At 44.9% G+C, this 23,451-nt stretch overlaps 2 protein-coding genes across 9 annotated transcripts in view; one reads left to right on the top strand and one right to left on the bottom strand.

The window, feature by feature from the left end:
• The window catches only part of LOC307047231 (uncharacterized protein), a gene marked incomplete at its 5' end in the record, with an annotated part of 261,974 nt that overhangs the window by 114,922 nt on the left and 123,601 nt on the right, over positions 1 to 23,451 (top strand). The window lies entirely within an intron of this gene.
• Positions 16,793 to 22,520, bottom strand: LOC307045492 (uncharacterized protein). Of its 8 annotated transcripts, none has more exons than XR_013809941.1 (9): positions 22,187 to 22,520; positions 21,347 to 21,450; positions 21,093 to 21,235; positions 20,779 to 20,951; positions 20,540 to 20,638; positions 19,804 to 20,123; positions 19,577 to 19,651; positions 19,310 to 19,437; positions 17,071 to 19,187 (listed from the first exon to the last, which is right to left on the bottom strand). XR_013809941.1 is itself a non-coding variant. In XM_079691176.1 (8 exons), exons 2-5 carry the CDS (start codon positions 21,375 to 21,377, stop codon positions 19,977 to 19,979), a joined length of 450 nt encoding a protein of 149 aa, XP_079547302.1. In that variant the 5' UTR covers positions 21,378 to 21,450; positions 22,187 to 22,520; the 3' UTR covers positions 17,070 to 19,187; positions 19,310 to 19,437; positions 19,577 to 19,731; positions 19,804 to 19,976. The 8 variants fall into 8 exon arrangements, 3 of the variants coding, with proteins under 3 accessions (XP_079547304.1, XP_079547302.1, XP_079547303.1); XR_013809942.1 differs by having other exon boundaries at positions 17,072 to 19,187; positions 19,577 to 19,731; XR_013809943.1 differs by having other exon boundaries at positions 17,072 to 19,187; positions 19,577 to 19,721.

Raw genomic sequence — 23,451 nt, 5'->3', positions numbered from 1 at the left:
CCGGGCATAGGCAGTGACCTGATTTAGCGTCCTCAAATGTTAGACTGCAAGCTATTCTTAAGTTAGCCTCTTGTTTGGATGCAAATCCAGCGAGTCCACACTTCCTGGATTATATCGCTAAAGCCAGAATGGCCTTGATGTCATTGGGCCCAAAAATACATTTTTCTCGTTGACTAACATTTGGAGACGTTTTAATGTTATTTTAGGTAAACCAACTTCACAAACTGAATACTTGAAAAGCCCCTTTTGAAATCATAGGTCCTAAAGGTTGTGGAAGGTGCTAATGCCAAATCCAAAGTTATTTTTCCTCTCCATTCATTTGAGTCAAGACCAGCTGGGGCACTGCGAATTGGAGGCGGGGCTCGAGAAAAACGCAAGTGTGCATGCTCTCTAGAGTCAGGCCATTTTGAGTTTGTGTGCCAACTAGGGCAACTTTCCTTGAACTGGGTCCCGACTCAAACGCTGTATCCAAATCTCTTTAAACATCCATGAGTGTAAAGCGATAGCTAAGATCTCCCATCATGCAGTGATAGACTGGGTATTGCGTTAATAAGTATGCTGTTTTATTTTCCTAAGTTAAAATGTAACGGTGGGTTACGTATTGTAACCCTAGTTCTATAAGCACAGGCGGAGCCCTCTACTGGACTCTATGGGTACTACTCTCATCAATGATACGCGAGCGTTGACACACTGAAGTTGTATAAACATAGCCGGCCAATCAGGGCGAGCCTACCTGAATGCGCGCGCAGGCCCACAGTATATAAAGTGGCTATGCCTCCTGACTGTCATCCTACACCATCTTCAGGGTCTCCCGCTCTCCCCGCCTGCCCTTAGGCAGGATGGGGCTTACTGCGCACCACGTTTCCCAGGTCCCTAAGGAGCATGAGACAACGTAAGTGCATTATGTCCCTGGGGGTCAGATACAGCTACTGACCCACAGCCCTTCTCCCTTCACCAGTCCTGTGTTGCCCCAGCAAGCACCAACGATGAAAAAGGAGCCAGACATGTCTAAGAGATACTTACCTTATGAACGGGCCTGGCATAGACCAAGACGCTGCCGTGCATAGGTGGACGACTAAAGCCGTGCTGTATAACCCTCGACCTGGAAGAACTCCTTAAGTTCTTGGGAACAGAGGAGGGGTTAGGTCTGAGTGTCGGTCTGAGTGTCGCTCTGCTACGGTCACCACGAACCAGAAGGCAACTCAGCTGCACCGATAGAGCGGTCAGTTTGCATACTCTCTTGGCAGAAGTCAAAGCAAGCAGAAAAGCTGTTTCTTTTTGCTTCTCTCTCTCTCAATGATAGCGCCTACAGGGAGGAGAGCTCCAGAGACTCAATGGTTCTGTAAACAAAGCCTCGAGCACCAATGGCAGTTCCCATTGCGGGATGGAGACATGCACCACTGGGCGCTGTCTCTTGATCCCTTGCAAAAAACACTTCATAAGCGGTTGGCTAAAGACTGGTCTGCCGCCAAATCCCTCATGGCAGGACGAGATGGCTGCTACATACAGTGGGGCAAAAAAGTATTTAGTCAGCCACCAATTGTGCAAGTTCTCCCACTTAAAAAGATGAGAAAGGCCTGTAATTTTCATCCTAGGTATACCTCAACTATGAGAGACAAAATGAGAAAAAGAAAATCCAGAAAATCACATTGTCTGATTTTTAAAGAATTTATTTGCAAATTATGGTGGAAAATTCTTCTTCTTTAAGAGCCTCCTCTGTCCTCCACGTGTTAACTGTATTAATGGCACCTGTTTGAACTCGTTATCAGTATAAAAGACACCTGTCCACAACCTCAAACAGTCACACTCCAAACTCCACTATGGCCAAGACTAAAGAGCTGTCAAAGGACACCAGAAACAAAATTGTAGACCTGCACCAGGCTGGGAAGACTGAATCTGCAATTTGTAAGCAGCTTGCTGTGAAGAAATCAACTGTGGGAGCAATTATTAGAAAATGGAAGACATACAAGACCACTGATAATCTCCCTCGATCTGGGGCTCCACGCAAGATCTCACCCCGTGGGGTCAAAATGATCACAAGAACGGTGAGCAAAAATCCCAAAACCACACGGGGGACCTAGTCAATGACCTGCGGAGAGCTGGGACCAACAAAGGCTACCATCAGTAACACACTACGCCGCCAGGGACTCAAATCCTGCAGTGCCAGACGTGTCCCCCTGCTTAAGCCAGTACATGTCCAGGCCCATCTGAAGTTTGCTGGAGAGCATTTAGATGATCCAGAAGAGGATTGGGAGAATGTCATATGGTCAGATGAAACCAAAATATAACTTTTTGGTAAAAACTCAACTAGACGTGTTTGGAGGAGAAATAACGCTGAGTTGCATTCAAAGAACACCATACCTACTGTGAAAATGTGGGTGGAAACATCATGCTTTGGGGCTGTTTTTCTGCAAAGGGACCAGGACAACTGATCCGTTTAAAGGAAAGAATGAATGGGGCCATGTATCGTGAGATTTTGAGTGACAACCTCCTTCCATGCAAGGGCATTGAAGATGAAACATGGCTGGGTCTTTCAGCATGACAATGATCCCAAACACACCGCCCGGGCAACGAAGGAGTGGCTTCGTAAGAAGCATTTCAAGGTCCTGGAGTGGCCTAGCCAGTCTCCAGATCTCAACCCCATAGAAAATCTTTGGAGGGAGTTAAAAGTCTGTGTTGCCCAGCGACAGCCCCAAAACATCACTGCTCTAGAGGAGATCTGCATGGAGGAATGGGCCAAAATACCAGCAACAGTGTGTAAAAACCTTGTGAAACCTTGTGAAGACTTACAGAAAACGTTTGACCTCTGTCATTGCCAACAAAGGGTATATAACAAAGTATTGAAATGAACAAGTTTTTGTTATTGACCAAATACTTATTTTCCACCATAATTTGCAAATAAATTCTTTAAAAATCAGACAATGTGATTTTCTGGATTTTTTTTCTTTCTCATTTTGTCTCTCATAGTTGAGGTATACCTAGGATGAAAATGACAGGCCTCTCTCATCTTTTTAAGTGGGAGAACTTGCACAATTGGTGGCTGACTAAATACTTTTTTGCCCCACTGTACATACTGTGGCACAGAGTCCTGTACAGGTCTGATTTTCAAGACCCGCCCCGCACCCGTGACGTGCAATTCCGAACCCGCCCCGCCACCCGCACATATGGCCAATTAGTTCTGCAAACCGACCCGAACCCGCATATCCTATGAGCAGTGAAAAAAAAGCAATTATTAACACAGGCAGTTGCATATTTGGCTCAAAAAGCGTGGGATGTTGTTTATTTGCTCCATCCAGGATGACACCAAAAGTCTCCCAGACTTTGGGTTTCTCTCTTGAGGAAGAGTTATTGACAATGCTGTATTCTCCGCTAGAGAGCTTCACCTCAGCCATTTTGAATGTGGTGCGCTCAGCAGCAGATTGATGCGCTGCAGAGGTTATGATTATGCGCGTTCCCGAGTGGGAGAGGTCTGAGGATTTAAACATAAAATACAATTATTATTATTTTAATATATTTATTATGCAACACCCGCGACCCGACCCAAATCTTCTTTCTTTTACCCAGAACTTAACCCGGAAAAAAATGTTTGAAAAAATACCACCGAGAATCACTCTTTTTGCGGGTCACCCGTTGGGTACCCGACCCGATGCAGGACTCTACTGTGGCATTAGCAAGCCCCTTGTCCACCAGTAGCTATAGCCAGGATAGAATAGAGCCCAAGGTACCGGACAGAGGCTCTAGACTCCCTTCTTCGCACCACATCTGTCTGTCCTCTGACAGAGTGGCACGTACCCCTCGCTCTGGATGGGGGCTGCATTGAACAAAATCCCCAGAGGCTCTGGTGAATGTTGAGTCTCATTTGGCACACTTGCCTGACGCGCAGCGTGCAGATGTACTGGAGCTGATCTTGAGGTGTCGTGCCGCTCCGGGAGATTTGATCGCCACCAGCGGGTGTGTTCCACCATCGAAAGGGAAGCACTGGCTGGGGTTCTGGCTTTAAACCACTTCAAACAGAGTGTTTTTTTGTTGTTGTATTGAGCAGTGGCGAGCCGTCAGGGCCCTCTAGGCCCTCACAGAGGGCCTAAGATATTCTACAAAATAATATTTAAAAACATTAAAAAATATTATATATTTTTTTAGTTATATTTTTCATTAGTTTTACCAACATAACTTGATTTAATTGTATTTAAAATCACATTTCCAAAGAAATAAATCCTTTGAATCTGCCTATTCAGTTTCTGTTGGAATGTGAAGGGTTAAATGAAAGAAGCTCGTCTCTGCGAGTTACTGTGAAGAGAGGAGCTGTTGGACGTCCAGGCGGTCCAGCTATGAATTCACAGAGGGCCCAGCTATAGTAACTATAGGTTACTTACGTAACCCCAGTTCTCAGAGTAACATGAAGTGAGATGTCTCACTATGGGATGCGCCTCATCGCGGAGCAAACAGAAGCATCAATCTCATTACGCCAATCCTGATTGACTGGTGGTCTTGACGTCAGCGTCAGGGAATCTACCCCCTATAAGTAGCTTGCGCTACGCCGCATGCATCATTCAAAATAAGCACCTCTTCTCGCTTCACCATAGCAAGGAGGGCCGTCTGGTGAGACATCTCACTTCATGTTACTCTGAGAACTGGGGTTACGTAAGTAACCTATAGTTCTCATTCGTAACACTCCGTTCGATGTCTCACTATGGGATATTGTAGCTCCCGTATTGCCAGACGAGCTTATCTCGAAAATCACCAAACCCAACCAGAACTTAACAGTTAGAGCTCTAACTCAGCAGGGGGCCCAGCACTGCATGGGCCACACTGGGAGCAGAGACGTCTAATCTGTAAAAGCCGACAAAAATGAGCGGCGAGGACCAGCTCGCCGCTGCACAAATGTCTTGGATGGAAACACCCCTGAACAAAGCCCAGGATGTAGCCAGACCACGAGTCGAATGAGCACGCAAACCCGAAGGTGCCTGCAGACCCTGACTCGTGTAAGACAAAGCAATTGCCTCCACAATCCAGTGAGAGAGCCGTTGCTTAGTAACAGGCTTGCCCTTCTGAGGGTTAGCCCAGGACACAAAGAGTTGGTCATTATGACGAAACTCCTTTGATCTGTTCATATAAGTGCGTAAAGCACGGACTGGACATAGCAAATTCGGCTGCTGTTCCCCGGAGGGACACAGAGGCGGAGGAAATGCCTCAATGTCAATGGGGGTACATGAACTAACCACCTTAGGTATAAAGGCAGGGTTGGGCTTCAGCAACACTCTCGTTAACCCTCGGGCGAACTGAGTGCATGAAGGATGTACAGATAGCGCATGAATGTCACTGACTCGCTTGGCGGATGCCAGGGCCAGTAACAGCACTGTCTTGAGTGACAGGTGCTTCATGTCAGCTTCTTCCAGGGGTTCAAATGGGGCTCGAGTGAGCCCATCTAAAACCACTGTCAAGTCCCATAAGGGCACCAGTGACCTGGAAACGGGAAGGAGCCTGCGAGCTCCCTTCATAAAACGGCAGACCAGAGGATGCTGGCCGGCCGTCTTACCCTCAAAACCCACATGGCATGCAGCAATAGTAGCCAGGTAGACTTTGATCGTGGAGAAAGCTCTGTGTTTATCAATTAGGTCCTGTAGAAATGATAAAATCACTCCCACAGGGCATTGAAAAGAGGTGTGCCCTTTTTGAAGGCACCAGTCCTCAAACACCCTCCACTTACAGTCATAAAGACACCTAGTGGAGGAAGCTATCGCACTCTGAATAGTGTTTATCACCTGCTGCGGGAGACCCACTGCATTCAGATTATACCACTCACGGGCCAGGCCCATAGGGCCATGCGCTCCGGGTATGGGTGAAAGATCGTCCTCCCCGCCTGAGACAGTATGTCTCTGCGTAGGGGGAGCTGCCACGGCTGACCGCACAGCAGCTGATATATCTCCGCCAGCCAGTACATTGCAGGCCAGTGCGGAGCTATCAGGATCATTGTGTGTCGCCGTTCCCTCACTCTGGCCAGAGTTGGGGGTATCAGCGCCAGGGGTGGAAACGCGTACAGGAGGACCGGAGGCCACATGTGCGCGAGCGCGTCCACGCCTAATGGTGCGTTTTGATCGCGCATTGAAAAGAAAAGCTGACAGTGAGCATTTTCTTTTGATGCGAACAGATCTACCGCGGCTCGGCCGTAACGCACCCACAGCTGGCTCACAACCATTGGATGTAGAGTCCAGTCTGCATACAGTGGTACAGCTCTGGACAGCAGGTCTGCCCCGAGGTTCATCACACCCGGTACGTGCGTCGCTCTCAGAGAGAGGAGACGGCCGCAGCTCCACAAGATCAGTTTGCGTGCCAGCATGTGTAACTGGAGAGAGCGCAAACCCCCTTGTCGGTTTATATACGATATTGTGGTCGTATTGTCCGTCCTCACGAGGACATGGTGTCCTCTGAGAAAAGGCAGAAAGCGTTTTAGGGTGAGGAACACCGCTAAAAGCTCCAGGTAATCTATGTGCGACTGTGGAGGTCTCTGCTCCAGAGACCCCTCACCGGACGACCTTCGTAAATACCTCCCCAGCCTGTCAGACATGCGTCTGTGGTGACCACCTTCCGTGAAAGGACAGCACCCATAGGCACGCCCCATACCAGAAAAGTCGGGTGCAGCCAGTGGCGCAGTGCCATTACGCGTTTCACGGTAACCATCACTCTCCGCGCTCCATGACGCGCGGGGTTTAGTTTTAGAGCGGCTACCCAGCGCTGAAACTCCCTCATGTGTAACCGTCCGAGTCGTACGACCAGGATGGCTGACGCCATGAGCCCCAGTAACCGCAGGCATGATCTGAAAAGAACATGTTTGCGCAGCTGGAAATGAGCGAGGCAAGCTCTGAAAGCTTTCACTCTTTCCGCTGACAGGCGGGCTGTAAAAGGCACCGAGTTCAGGTGTAAACCCAGGAAGAGTACAGTCTGTGCCGGGCACAACATGCTCTTTTCTGTGTTTATTATGAAAACCCAGGTTGAGCAGGTGCTTTACAAGGACATTTGTCTGCGTAATAGCCTCCTGTTCCGACTGTGCGAGAAGCAGCCAGTCGTCTAGGTAGGTTGCCAGGCGAATACCCTGTTGTCTTAACGGGCTTATCGCGGCTTCCGTACATCGTACAAACACTCTTGGACTGAGAGACAGACCGAAGGGAAGTACTCTGTATTCGTAACAGATCCCCTGAAATGCGAACCTCAGATATTTCCTGTGTGGGTAATATACTGGGATGTGGAAATACGCATCTTTCAGGTCGACTGATGTAAACCAGTCGTTTTGTCGCACGAGACGCAGCAGAGATGTGTGAGTGAGCATTCTGAATTTGTATCTTTTTAGGTACGCGTTCAGAGCCCTCAAATCTAGTATAGGCCGAATTCCGTTCCCTCCCCGTTTGGGAACGAGGAAATACTTGGAATAAAAGCCGCTCTGACTCTGCTCGGCGGGTATTATAGATATAGCCTTCTTTTCTAGAAGTGAGAGAATCTCTCTCTCCAGAATATGGGCTGACTCTCCTCGGGCTTGTGAATACAGAACGCCCGAGAAGCGAGGGGGGGTGACAGCGAATTGGAGTCTGTAGCCCCGTGTTACTGTCTTGAAAACCCAAGCAGACGCTGTGAGCATCTCCCACTGTTTGCTCCTTAGAGCCAGCGGAGATGTCACGTCTCTTACCCTCTGAGTCTCTATTTGTTGTGTTATGGGGCCCTCTAGTGTCTGAACACAATGGTACCCCATTTCGACAATCCCCACCGAGACTGCGCATGCGCGTGACGGTGGTGCCTTCACAACCCCAGCCGGCACTGCGCATGCGCGTGACGGTAGCGGCTCTATAACCCCAGTCGTCACTGCGCATGCGCATGGCGCTGGTGCCTTCACAGACCCGTCTATTATCCGCCTTTTGAGAGAGGTCGTAGCTGCTCTCAAAAGAGGGACAGGCGACAGACTGTTTATTGTTTTTATTGTCTTTCTTTTCATTTTTTTTGGACTGCGCCCTCGGCTTGAAGCCTGGATGCGACAGTGAAAAATGGTTTATGTGAAAACAACAACAATTGTGACATGTGTTTTTGTGACTTAGGCAGATAGCAGAACTCGCTGTCTCTGGTATTAAGTCTGTTTCCCTTCTGGCGCGAACTTGAGGATGGCGTTGCGGCATCACTCGAGGCGGCGGGAAGATGGAGGCCTGGTGGCACCCCGAAAATACATCTGGAGCTGGGGAACAGGGAACTTCCAGCTCTGTCACCGAGGAGAGGAGAGGAGGCTGTCAGGCCGCCCGCTTCTTTTTCCTCGACTGGTGACCGAAAATCTGAGTCGGCTGTGCCTGAACAGCAGCTGCCGAAACCGGAGATTTCCTCGGCCAGCTCGTCCTCATCTCCTGCCTGGGCTGGGGACTCGGGGCGGGCTGTGGCCTCTGCTGCCTCGGTACCTTGAACCGGGCAGAACGTGAGGCAACTTGGGCGAAGGACTGCCGCGAGACCATCGCAGATAGCGGCTGGACCCTTCGGGGGAGACAGAGGTGCAGGGCCTCGTCTTCCTTCTTTTTCGACTCACATCTCCGCTGCATCGAGACTAAAGCGGAGCCGAAAATACCCTCGGGAACGATAGGCATGTCAAGAACATCCTCCTTTTCCCGGTCTGGGAGGTTGGTCAGGTTGAGCCACCTGGCTGTACCACCATTATGCCCATGACTTTGCCCGTGGCCTGGACTGCACAGCGCTGCACACGGAGGCAAATGTCCGTGATCGCTGCGATCTCGTCCCATACGGCCGGCCCAGGTTTGCTCGATAGGTCCTCGCAGAGCTCCGCCTGGTAGGCGGTCAGCAGTGAGGAGACATTGAGTGCCCTGGCGGACAACGCTGCGGCTTTATAGGCCCGTTCCGTCATCGCTGACTGGAACCGGTCTGCCTTCACCGGTAGCGTGGGGTTCCTGCTTGGTGTCAGAGCCAGCCTCGGTTGGAGGTGGGCTGCCACTAGCGGTTCCATGGGCGGCATGCGGAGCAGGCCGAGCCTCTCCATACCGTCACAGTCCAGGGAGGAGGCACCCTGGATTGGGGCCTTATTACTGAAGGGGCGGTCTCTCCACGAGACCGACACCTCATCCAGCATCTCCGGGAAGGAGCTGCCTCTTTTTCCTCGCTGCGTGGGGCAAAGTCTTCCCCTCGTAGCGAGACCTGGAGGTCTCCTTGGCCATTTCAGGCCATGGGATGTCCAGCCTGGACGCGGCACGTTGACACACGGCCTGCAGGTCCATGCTCAGACAGGGCGAAGCTGGTGCGCTATCGCCCGGGAGAGCAGCCATCGCTCCCGGCTTTGCAGCCTGAGCTGATGACACGAAGACATCATCGTCTTGCTCATCCGAGTCGGACAGGAGGAACTCAGAGGTATCCTCTTCGTCCTGCATGTAGTCCAACTCCAGGACATCGTCCGCGGGCGAGACCATGGTGAGGTCCAGTTGGGAGCCCCAGCTTGACACAGCGCGGGGCTCCGCTCTCGCGGCTGTTGCCGCCACCGGGTCCCAGCCTGACACGGCGCGGGGCTCCGGTTCAGCAGCTGCCGCTGTTATTGAGCCCCAGCCTGACACAGCGCGGGGCTCAATCACCGCGGCGGACGCCTCCATGTCTTGATTGCCGGCCGGCGAAACAGCGGACATGAGGGGGTCCTGTCCCGACAAGCTAGCTTGGCGTGCTAGCCGTCTGCGGAGGCTCTTGATGGTGAAGCGGGCACAATGCCCGCACGAGCCGGGGTTGTCGATAGCCTCCTGGGCGTGTTCCAGCCCGAGGCAGGACGAGCAGACCTGGTGTGAGTCTGTGCCTGATATCTTCAACCCGCAGCCGCAGAGCCGGGCCTCCGAGTCCCTGACTCCTCTGGTGTGAGGGAGAGAAGCGTCCATCTCGTTCGCCGTGGTGAAGGCGTGGAGAGGACCCGCTCGTAACAGGTACGTTGCTGAGAAAAAATCCTTCCCCACCTGTCGTTAATCCGGAGAAAAAATTGACGGTGTAGAATTGTATTCTCAAAGAATATTAACTGGTATGTTAATACCGTTTTTATCTTCCCCTCCTCTGGTGTGAGAGAGAAAAATAAAAAACCGTCCCCGCTACCTTGGTGTCGGTAGTGAGGAAAGGCAAGCTCGTAACAGGTGTGTTACCAGCTTGAAAAATCAAAACCTTACCTTTAATTCCGAAGAAATAAACGGCGAGGTAGATTGCAACACTAACTGGTGTGTTAGTATTAACAGTCTTCTTGCAGAAGTATATATAAAAGTAGCCGGCGAGCGCCCGTCGACCGAAGTTAGCTTGGATAGCTTGGTTCCGTCTGTGGACTGTGTGAGCTAGCCCGGCTAGCAATAGAGATGTGCTCTGAAGCGAGAAGAGGTGTTTGAATGATGCATGCGGCGTAGCGCAAGCTACTTATAGGGGGTAGATTCCCTGACGCTGACGTCAAGATCACCAGCCAATCAGGATTGGCGTAATGAGATTGATGCTTCTGTTTGCTCCGCGATGAGGCGCATCCCATAGTGAGACATCAAACAGAGTGTTACGAATGAGAACTGAACGAGAGAGTAATGTCAGATGACAGTACAATTGACCAATCATATCTTCCCTCTAAATGGGTGGGTGCAGAGTCATAGAGATATAAGAGTTAGGACACTCCCATAGACCTCCGTTGTAAAAAATATACGCCCAAATATTGTCATTTGGGCGTTGGACCTCATTCACTCATTCAATTTGCTGAAATATCGAACTCTTTTGAATTGTCAACTGTCTATATTGTCTCAGAGGCCCTTTATGATGCTTATACTGGTCTTCATTTGTATATGCACAGCGTAATTATCTATATTTTATCTTGGTTGTTACAACCAATTTTGCTAGCATTGCCTGCTAGTTAGCTAGCGCGACTTCGTCAGCTTTGAAGATAATATTTCAGTAATGAATCGCTAGCAGCTTATATATCAATGATGCTGGGTAACTAACAAGCAGGATTTAGATTGATTATGTTTTTTTTTTTTTTGTGGCTTTTAACTGCTGAACCTGACCGTGTCAGCCATCCTTAGTCGGCTTTTTCTGTATGATATGACTTAACTGCTAGCACTAGTAGAAATGAGGTGGCGTTTGTGATAAATATTTCATTTAATATTTAATTGAATTTTGGGATATACTAACATTTCATTATGTGACATGTTGACTGTACTTAGTTTTTGATTGTAATGTTCCGTGTTAACTCATCTGTACTGTACAACTAGCCTAGCGCTACTTTTTAATGCTTGATGGCATGCTAGGATAGATTCCTTTGTATTGTAACATACACACTAGTTTAATGATTGTTCTTCAAAGGTATTATTCAGTCTTAAAAAAATAATAGCTTACTGAACAGGCTACTCTACAGCAGTGAATGAAGGATGAGCCTAAAACATGGTCATGCATCCAAAATGTTTATTTTTAACAAAATAAACACTTTAAAAAAAATAATAAGCACTTTTTTTTATTCAGCCTCATATGTCAGCCATGGCTGTTGCTGCTGCTGCTGGCGGAGGCTGCTGCTGGAGGAGGGTGCTGCTGCTGGAGGGTGCTGCTGCTGGAGGAGGGTGCTGCTGCTGAAGGAGGCTGGTGTTGGCAACGGCTGCAGGTGATGACTGCTGAAAGAAGAGGAGGCTGGAGGCTGCTGACGGTGGACCGGGAATGGAGATGCCAAGTACATCGATGGCAATGAGTAAGGTGTTTGGCAGTGGCTTAGATGTTATGACATTCGGTGCAGAGATCTGTTGGGTCTTCTTTGCCTTCTTACTCTGACTCTTGCTGCCAAGATACCCTTTATGTTTATCCTTCCTCTCAGGCCTGATGCACTTTGATGCAATCCTTAACCTCAGCCTGATGTATGTTGAGAGGATTTTTTTCTTCAGGTCATGGCATGAGGGAAGGTTGCTGTCCAGCAACATGGCTTCTTGTTCCAGCTGTGACACTGCATTTGAGGACTCCATGAGGGAATCGTCGTCCTCACACGGAACAGCTGCTCGCTGTTCTGAACAAGGGTGAATACCTCATCAGATGCACCCCTTTTAAATTATTTTAATACCAGCAGACCAGCTCTCTCATTTTCACCATCACTGACATTTTTCACTAGGACACACTGGCATTTGTCACAAAGTGAGAAGCTGATGACCCTTTTCACGATGTATCCTGCAAGGTGGTATAGCACACAGGACTCGGTTTTAGTGATGTCAGGTGGTGTTGTCAGGTCTACCAGCTGCTCCACTCTCAGAACGTCAGGAACTCTACAGGTGTTGGGACAGAGTTCCTCAGACTTGAGTGAAGCGGCTTGTGAGAACAAATTTGTGCCCTTGTCTCAACAGGTCATGCTGGATTGTTGTTGTGGCCATCACCAGTCCTCTCTGGACTGGTTTCCAGCTGCCCTTGGGATCGATCTTCAGGCCCCGAAACAGATGGGGTTTTTTTGTAAATAGTTGCTTACCCTAACCCTTTTTTGTAAATAGTATTGCTTTTTTATAAATAGTTGCTTTTTTGCAAAAACCACCCACAATTGTTGTTCGCACAATTATGCTTCTGTTTTTCACTTTGTGGTGTCCATTGTTCAGCCACTGTATTGGTAAGCAACAATTTGTTTTGGCCAAAATGTGTTATTCACACTCCTGACTCCAGTTTGATGTGCTGCATTCTCCTCTGAGTGGTCCTGATTTCAGGCAGAGATCATGGGTTGGAAGGTTTTATATTCTGTAGTGGTTTTGAACCATGTTTCAACAGGAGCTTCTGTAAATAGTTTTAATATTTATCATAGTAATCATTTTCAGTCTCCCACTCTCTCTCAATTTAATGTATCATTTCTTTGCCCCACCATGTTTTGTTGTCCAAGGGCACTAATTTGGTCTATGTTGAAGACTGTTTTACACTTTAGATTAATCAAATTGTGTTTTTTGGCTGAATTAATCTTTTTATGTTTAACCCTAACCCTCTTTGTTCTACTTCTCATTCATTTTATTTTGTTTTGTTCTAACACACATCACTTTTTCCATACACTGTTCTTAATACTTGTTCACACATTTGTTCGTCCCTTTTACTTTGTTCTTCCTGTTGTTCTTGTTCAAACACATATATCAATTGTTCATCCACTGTTGTGGTAAAATGATATTCATAGTCTTAACATGATCATGCTACCCATGCTAACATGAACACAAGCGTTTCCCTCAAAAAATGTAAAACGTATCTAAGTAATAGGTTACCAAGCTTTCCGTTGTCACCCTGCCTCTCCAAATGCAAAACTGTCATTAAAAAGTATGCAATAATGCAATTACAGCTGAAAAAAGTTCTTGGGTGTGTGTGTTTTAAAAAAAATGTATTTACCATTCAATAACGCAATCGCTGCTGTCTGTCTATGACAGTCGAAGTTTGATCTCAGTGTGTCTTATAAACTGTAGGGGCAGGGGAAAAGGTTAAGACATGTAGTTTAGAATGAAATGAAAAATCTATGATGCATGTGTATTATCCTCGCAACTACAGTCATTAAATGTCCACTTTTGTTTAAGGTTTGAGGGTGTGGTTCTGTAAGCCTCATTTGCAGATTCACATGTCGCGGCGCGCCCAGAGGCTTTTTAGTGGGCGCGTCACCGGGATGCCAGGGGTGGTTCTCACGGGAGGAGGAAGCGTATGTGTGGTGAATGCGGGTATTCAGCGGGATATTTAAGTTTCCTCAGCATGTCTATATATGTTAAAATGCAACGGGGGAAGTAACTGAAACTAACCGTATGTGGATATTGCATCGACCAACCTTGAAGCACGTCTCCCTGGAGAGGACGCGCACAGTGAGAGAGATGCTCTCCAACACAGGGTGAGATCGCTCCTTTGTGCCACGCCGATCATCGTGTTTTCCTTTTTTGTGGATTATAGCCTGAAAAGGGCTACAAACATTTCTGTTTTTCCCGCCGACGGGCGCAGGAGCAACAGCCTTTTTTTGTATCAATGAACTATACTATGGATTAGGCACTAAAGACAATTTCAATGTATCGCGAGTTGACTTTTTGTTGGGTTTTATTTGTTTGGTTTGGCTCGAAAGACTGTGAATACATTTGAATAACGCAGAAAACCTGTCTTTGTTTATTTTGTTAATGTGTGCATATAGACTTTAGTTAATACATTTCCGTGGGGACTATTTTGTGGGAAGAGCAGATTATCCGTTTATTATTTCTGTTTACCTTTCTATAATATTATTTCATTCAAGAACCCCTTGTATTTTTTATTAACACAACTATTTTTAGATAGTTGATCGTTACATGTCTGTCCCATAGAAGAACATGACAGCGCAGCGCAACTATACTACGGACGTGACTGCCCTGGCAGTGACATCAACATAGCCTGCTTGTGCTACCACACTTTCCCCTCAAAATATTGTTAAATAATGAAACTTAGAAATAGTGCCAATCCATACAAAGTGTAACCACATCATGTAAATATGAAAGCTAACTTTAAAAAATAACAGCGTTGGTTTAATCTATGACTATTTTGACCATGTTCGTGCTGTTTTTGCCATAGAGAAGCATTGTCCCGGAAGTGCATTTTCAACTATCCCGGCATACATAAACCACGTGACCGGCTGGTGGCAACATCAAAGAGTGTCGTAACTGTAGGGCTCTGGGTGGGTGTTATTATCGCGGACTTTATGATAAGTTCCACCCACTGTGAAACTGTTCTTGTTTCCATAGCAACAACAACTTCCTGTCAACAGCGTTAACATGCCTTCAAAAATAAAAGCATGCCAAATTACACTTAAGACATACAACTGTAACGAAAGTAACAAACACAATGCAATATCCTTTTCAATTTCAAAGAACACAAATAGGGTTATTTACAGGTGTTGTTTTGTGTGGTAGAGGGTCGCTTTCATTGATGCGTGTTGCACCCCGGGCCGTTGTTTTGATATTCCGCTGAAGTATACGCTGTGACAATAACTCGAGGGAAGGGGTGGGGGTCAGAGGGCCTAGGTATAAAAGTCACGGCTCCACTGGCAGCGCCATATAGAGAGAAGAGTTGCGACAACGGAGGTCCAAAATGCTTGATCGTCAAGTGGTTCAGGGAGACTCAATAGTTCCCCGGAAGTTCGTGGCGGGCCATTTTAATCACGATTTGAATGCATTAATACCAGGATAGAAATGCAATTTTTGGTAACTAGTGGGCAATAAAGGTTTTGATCTGCAATGTTTATACAACATATCGATATGTGTATGTAGTTACATCAATGTTTTTTTTTTTTTAAGTAACATTTGCTAATATTTGAGGAATAAGATAAAATAAGAAGTACTTTATTGATACCAATTGGGGCAATGTTTACGCTGCAGCAGCAAAAGACAAGACAGTACATTAGACAGTTAAAAGACTATAATTAAACAATCAAAAATGTAAACATCTTAAATAGAAATAAAATAGCATTACAAAAAGTAGAAAAATATACATAGTGTGAACAGCTATCTTACCTGTTAACATATACATGTTAGGCCAACGTTGCCTTGGTTAAAGAGCCTGTTGTTTATTGCTTTGAATTCTTTAAAACAAATATTATCTTCTTAAACCTGTATGGTAATCAGGAGCATCACATCCTAATGTTTATTGATATATTTAGAAGGAGGGGATGGGAAGGAATCCTTCAAAAGTAATCTAAAGTACTAATGTAATCTTTATGGCTTTCAGAAAGGACAGGAGACCCACAGGTGCCTATCAATGATTGTCAACTGAGTCAAAGCACTAGCAGCAGCATGATGTTGATGTTAAATGTGTTGTTTTAGGAACATCCATTGTAAATAAATGGAATTCAATAAACATTGAATAGCATATCATGCAGTTTGTCTGTGCCTTTTCCTCTGTGTTGTCCTGGCATATCGTCCCCCCATGGTTTGCTGTGTTGCCTGGGGATGCTTGTTAGAAATTAAAATCAATGTTTTGATGGTATAATGTAGCTTAAACATACTGTCAGTTTAAATGCCGTTTTATACTGAAAAAACAGAAATTCTTGTGCATCACCAGTTAAGCTTTTATTCTGAAAATCCTTCATCTCCGATTAGTATTTAGCATGTGGCTAATATATCATTACCTATAGAGGTGAAGTTAGTAGCGAAATGACATGGAGTGATGTACACCGAAACCTACTGATTTTAACACTACAACTATAGACGTAGAGATATTATTATTGCTGAATATTAAATGAAGGTACAGTTTATTTGAATAAAGTTATTATTTACAGACGTGAGTAGGAACGACCGGAAACCAAACCAGCCATGAAGTATTTTCTGTATTTTTTAGAGTATTGATTACAGCGTTTAGAATGTGTTAAATGAAAAGTGATGAGAGAGAATATGAGGAGAAGAGGAGTGTTAAGCCTATATTGAATGTGAAATTTACCAATCCTCTGTTTAAATGCAACAATGGAGATTAGAGACGAGGCGAGCCGGCTCACAGGGAGGAGCCAGCAGAGGATAACAGCCGGAGAGGAGGGGTTCGCTCTCTCTCCAGATCCCAGCTGTTTTTCTGATTGAACAATATCCTGCTTGTAACATACCCGCGCCTTTTTTTTTATTAAAGTACCCAATTGAACCTTCTCAGAGACTCCATTTAGTCTCCTTTTTAAAGCTTCTCTCCTGGACGCAAGAATAACAATCACAGTTTACATGCTCCAAGCGGAGAGGAGGAAAGAATAGCTGGCTCAAGTCAGCAGGAGCAATTCAACAATCACAACAGCAACAAAATATGTGAGGTAATCATATTTTTCACAAAACGAAGACCACACCATTGGGAAGCTTAACGTCTGTTTAATCAAAAATAAGGAACAGGGAGAGGCTTGCAAAACTCTGGGAGTTGAGACTGAGGTGAGGGTCTCATTGCAGGTCTTCAGGCTCCGTTGAATTCCCCTGGGGTTCTTGTGCTGAGAGAGGGAGACAGGAAAAAGGGTTAAATACATCTAGCAACCTATAGGATGGGAAATTGCTGACCTATTTGAAACTTACCTTGTGTTTTCACTCTCACTTAAGTCCCTCTCCCTGCAACATAAGATAGGTAATAATCAACAGAATCACAAGGACATCATATGGCTCTGCTAAAAACACTCACCCATAAGTTACGTTTTTGTTTACTGTTTGGAAGTCTCAAATATGCACTCTAAATCCATACCAATAGCGATGTACACAAATAGCTCTCTTCCTTATTATTGTGTAACGTGAACTATATTATACTAGCTTGAACTCTAAAATGGATATCCTCATTTCACCATCTCCACCCACTACAATCACACGCCCCAATGTTATATTTAACTAATATTTAACTCCCTCCATCCCGGATAAAAGCACGTTAAGAAGCCCCTTTTCTCTAATTCCACAACTTTGGGTTGAAATAACATTAGGAGAACGGATTAATAGGCTGTTCGTGGTTAACGTGTGTTGCTAACGTTATCCAGAATCCTAGCCTAATCTGTTATCTGTAAACTTTCCCTAAATCGACTGATTTAGGGATAAACTTCACGGAATCCACTAACATCCTTTAAAGAGCCTGTGACACGAACCCAACAACTGTTGTGCAATGAAATAGTGGGCTACTAGTAATCTCGAACCGTCAGTTTAAAAAAGAAAAAGCGATACCGTTCCGATAAATATCAATAATTTCGAACATCGCGGGAAAATTCCTTCTACTCATTTTGAGGTTTTGGGGCAAGCCGGAAGTGACGTCAATGCGGGAACGCTTCACTGTGCGGCGAGAGAGCCAAACACGGACAAAGTGTGTTGTCATGCATAGAAATGGTGAATTACTGAGTTTAGGCACGTTAATAACGTTTTAATGAAGTTGACTACAGTATATTCATATTTGTCAGTGCTTTCATGTCAATTCGGCGAACATAAACATAAATAATCTTGGTGAAGATGATGATTAAATTAGGAACTATTGAGAGCCCCACGATCCGCCATTGCTGTAAAAAAACTGGTCCATTGGAGTGAACGGAGATGTCGTAACTCTTCTCTCTATATGGCGCTGGCCACTGGTATGAGTGATATGTAGCCTGTTCGGTGTGTGGACTGAGTCACAGCAAAATCAGCAGTGCTAATTTAACTCTTATAGAGTCAAATACAACACTTTTAAAGTGTCTATATTGTTCCACACTGTTTTGAGTTAAAACTACACTTTTGAAAGTGTTAAAATGTTTACACTAGGACAGAGTTCCAGCAACTCTCTCTAGAGTTGAAATGTAACTCTGGTCAACACCGGTCAGTGTTACATTTACGCAACACTAGCTTGCAGAGTCAAAAGTTAACACCACAAGTGTATTTTTTTGAACACTAAATAGAGTTAAAGTCATATTAACACTATTAAGGATATACAATGTAACTCGATATTTAACTCTTTAGAGTTGATTCATAAGCACTGTAGGGTGTCAATTTATGATTTCACCTACACACAATGCAACATTATTAATAAAAACGATATAAAAGAAAGACACAAGCCAAGTTTCAAAGTTTGCAGTTAACATAACTGTATTTTGTGTAAAAACAACACACACAGGTTACACAATATGACAATGTGACACTTTGTATGTTTTTCCATCCATCTCATTAGAAAACTGTGAAAACCTGTCATAGGGTCTATAATAACGTAAATCATCAATAGAAATAACAGAAAATGAATCAATCGTCTCTTCGATACAGTATGAAATATAGTGTTCATCAAAATACAGTGTCCACTTTGCAAATCAAAATGAGAGCTCGATCTTCATTTAGAATGATATTATTGCATTTTCCAAAAACAGGAGTTTCTTTATCAGTTCTTATGAAAACAAACATTCCAATTTGATAATCAGTTCCATAGTTCTTTACCCAGTTAGTAGTTGACACGTCGCAGTATGCATTGACCTTAAATGCAGCACTTAAAGCCTCACCAACCTCCAAACTGTCAATCATTTCTTTCCTGACTACCAAACTCGAACCTCTGAAAATTAAAATTCTCCCAGTGAAGACACTGAAGATGAAGTGAGCTTTGAAGAGTTCATCGAAGGCTGCCATGGATTTCTGCCCCTTGCAAGGGATGGCCTTGTGGTTAACGATGACGTAGAACCGTTGAATGTTGTTCTTCTGTTCACCAACACACAGCAGGAAGGGCTGCCCTGGTTCCAAACTCGAAAGGAAGGTCTCAACACTGGCTCCAATCTGCAAAATCATAGAGACAGAGAAGTTTAAATGGCAGACTAAGCTACTTAAAACAAAATTGTCCCAACTCAAGGAGTGTCAGTGATATAACAACTGCACACAAAAAATTAAATAATACCTACCTTAAGGTATCTCACAACATGGCTGACAGCTTGATACGAGCTAATTTTAGCACTCTTCTTATGGCCTTTTGAGGTTGGGGAGAGTAGATGAACCAAGAGTAGAAGGCTTGACAGGTCACTGTCCCATCCTAGGGGCAAAAAAGATGCAAATATAACAGTCAGTCGTTTAAAGCTGAAAATAGTCTTAAATCAAGGTTATGCAACTGATAACATTGAAAGGTCTCAAGATTTTCAGTAAACAAAATCTGCAAGACAAAAAATACTTGCCTGACTCATTTGAGTTGTGTTGTGCAGACAAGAGGTCATCAACATGAACATTAGAGTGTAGATTCTGCCGAGATCCTAGGTTTTCAAAGAAAGTGGGCCATCTCGCCAACATTTTGCCAGAAATCTTCAAACATCATTGTGAAATCTTGGTCAACCTACATGAGAAACCACATGAACCCCTCAGACCATCCAAATAAGAAACTAAAAATATGACATGTTGTTCTTACCAAGCCAGGGATGTCGAGGAAACACACCCAGGACTGTTGAAGAGGCTTGCTGGTCCCGAATCATTGCTTGCCGACACTGAAATGTTGCCTTCATCTTCTCTTTGACAACTGATTTGTCAGCTGAATGCATCATGAATGATATTGCCTCTTTGCATTCCTCACCAGTCAGTTGCTCACAAGTCAAGAGAAAATCCCTCTTGCTCTTTGGACCATCTTGTGCTGGGGCAGCACCTCCGGGACTGAACTGCAGTGTTGCGCTGAACCGTCTTTATCCTCCATGCCAAGTAGCCAGATCCACCATCTGCATCATAGTAGTGTTCCTGTAACATCCAAAAAGAAATCAAAACTGAGAACACAGAAGTGATAGCATTACAGGAAGGTTGTTCAAAAAGTTAAGAATGAACACTTCCTTTTCACAAAATCGAATACAGGTAATTCATTTATAGACTTACGTATCCATTCTTTGAGTATGGATCTCTTAGACATGGAAATGAGTGATGATGCCAAGAGCACACTTTTCTCGCACATATGTTGGCGGGATCCTCTTTTAAAATATATATATATATTTTATCTTAAAAGTATAAATGCCTTACAGCTTTAGATTGTTTTAACATGTGAGCAGCTGTTTCCAAAATGTACATTACTTAGCACTATCTGTGAAAACATGATCAACACCAAAGGGAATATTCAGTCCTTATGAACTTTGATCATGTCAGCCACCAGCCACCAGGTTTACCATCTGTCGTTGTGTAACATCCATCAATGTTTTCGTTGTTGCATACTCTTGCAAGATGTTTTCTCCCCCTAGCTTAGACTGGAGAACATCTCTGACCATCTAGAAGATAAAGAAGAATCATATGGGAAGTCATTATCTTGGGCATTCCTGCATACAAATCATAGCTTATCTGCACAATATATCCATGTTTAAGGATTAATAAAGAACTGAGTAAATAGCAAAAGTGTAGGCCCCTGTACCTCTTTGGCTGATTCCCGATCAGCGTGGACTCTTTTCACTCCACTGTCTCTCTCAAGAACTATTCTTGCATCTGATGAATCAGACACCGCAGAGGATGAAGCATTGGTCACGGAGAATGAGGTGTCTGAAACGTCCGACTCCAGCAAAGTGTGCGATAGATTTTGAAGCACAACTGCAAGATAGATCAAAGAATGACATACTCAATGAAACAAAAAAAAACATACTTTCAGCCCTCCAAACGATGTTACAGGGTCATCTCAACAGCAACAACTCAGTATGATCCCTGATTTTTCATTGCGAGTCTGAATCTTACCTGAAGACTCTCCTGTGGACACTTTGACTGTAAGGTTGTCCCTGCTTGTAAAAGCTCCTCAAAGACATCTGCATCCACCTCTGTCCCTGATTCATCAGTCAAGCGCAGCTCAGTCTGTAGTGGTAAATCTAACTTTTCTATGACTGAGAGAGAATATTAAAATGTACTACCTGACAACCATGGTACGTTTAACTAAAACAAGATTCATTTTTTAGACTCAAACAATCAGTGATATGTATTATAGTTATCCATACCGTTTCTGAAGAAATGTATTGTAGCTTTCATAGCCTTCTTCAGTCTCAGCCATTTTCACATATTTCTGGCTTTCGCCATATCTTACTTTCACCAACATGGTGTCCTATAAGAATACAAATTCATTAGCAAACATAATACAGAATTGTCACAGACCTGTTGCTACAAAAATATAATTATGCATTTAAGTGTCGTTGAAATAATTTAGCAAACATGCTAACAGTGGAGCTCAATACCAGTGGCTAACAATAGCAGCTAGCATTACTGACATGTGGAGTTAAACACGTGGCAACCAATAACCAATATGATTGAGAAGTTTAGCTATTAGCTGCTATCGTTAGCCTCGGGTGTTTATCTTCACATGTTAGTAATATATTAAAAGTAGCATCTATAAGCCTCACATCTTATTAATATTACAGGAGAGCTATCGTTGGTCAAGGGTGTTTACCTCCATGTGTTAGTAATATTAGCTACTATGGCGTTTAGTTCCGCCTGGTAATATTAGCTGCTATCGTTAGCCGCAGGTGTTTAGCTTTAATTATAGCAGCTAAACTTACTAACACTTGAAGCTTAACACCCGCGGCTAACAATAGCAGCTAATATTACTAACACATGGAGCTAAACGCCCCAATGACAGACTTTGTAATGATATTACAAAGAGGTTAGGCTAAAAAACCCTGGCTAATGATAGCAGCAAATATTACTAGCACGTGGAGCGAAGACAGCAGCCGTAAAAGCATTAGTATTTATGTAGCTGGAGGTAAGCGCTGGTTTATTCATCAGCTAAATAAATAAATACCTGTACTAGGCTACTGGTTCAAAACATTTACTGAAGTACTTACCATTTTTTCAGTTTATGCTCCTCCGACTTGGTCTCCCGCCTCGATTGCGCACAGTCAAAGCCACACCCAACTGAGCAACAGCCAGTGAGTGATACACAGAAAGAGAGATTGTAACACTGGCTTTGTAATTAAATCAACACTCTAGAGTTGTTTGGAAAATTCAACAATTGACTGTTTCAACACCAACTCGTTTTGAATAATAACTATCTTGGAGTTAAATTGCACTTACAATTAGTTGAAACAACTCTATATTTAAATTCCCAACTCCAACACTGAAAATATAACACTTTTGATTTTGCTGTGTGGTTGAGCACGTCTGTCGACTTAAAGTCAATTGTTGTGATTGTTTTGTTTTCTTTAAAAAAAAAAAATCACTAACTCATGGTGGGGGTGTTACGTGCTCTGTGTTTTTCTCTGTCTCTCTGCTGCACAGGTACACTTGGTCCGCCCCTGGCTCCGCCTCCTCCAGGTGTCCTAATTACATTCAGCTGGGGACGACTTAAAAAGGAGAAGCTGGAAGAGAAGAGTTCTCTTTTCCTGTCCTGATGCCGAGGGATTCTATCCGTGGATTGCCTCTCATCCCACGTGTGGATCCGTAATTCTCTTTGCTGTCTTATTATTGTGTGAACTCTGGAGGATGTTAGATTAGGTTTTTTGCGGCTTTGTTTTTCCCTTAGGTTGTGTTAGATCTCTGGGTCCTACGGCCCATGGTTAGGCTGGCCCAGGCCCCCTTCTTCCTTTTTGTTTGTTTTTGCCATCCTCCAGACTTTGTTCCTTTTGCCGGTTGGCATTTAAGTTACGGCTGTGCTGTCAATAAATGCTCGCCGTTAATTATACTGTTTGTTTGGTGTTGTTTGTTTTTATGTTGCGGGTCTTCCCACGAGCCACTACCGCTTGGTAGGGGGACGGGTTGTAAAAGTGATAAAAGATGGTCTGAAAGACCGGGGGCCTTCGTCCTCAGTGGCTGTCGCCACGACGCCTCCACACACTGCCAGATATCTGGCAACGGGGGAGAAACGGGCCAAAGAACCCCTGGCGGAGGTCACCGGTTTGGTCATCACCAGGGGGAAATCCTGGCGGACAGACCTGGGCGTGGACTTCCATGGACGCCGGACCCGGAAGTGCCCGACAACGAGAAGTCCTCGTAATCCTCCTCCCCGGCAAACGGAGCCATCCACCCCCCGCTGGAATGGTGAATGTGAATGGCACCACCTCGGCCATATCCTAGTCCCCAAACACTCGAAGCAGAGGTGGTGGGGATCGGC

This window comes from Notothenia rossii (genome assembly GCF_949606895.1).
Source record: "Notothenia rossii genome assembly, chromosome: 7".
NCBI lineage: Eukaryota > Metazoa > Chordata > Actinopteri > Perciformes > Nototheniidae > Notothenia > Notothenia rossii.
The sequence above is the reverse complement of the archived record's forward strand: the minus strand, read 5'-3'. Positions and strand labels throughout refer to the sequence as shown.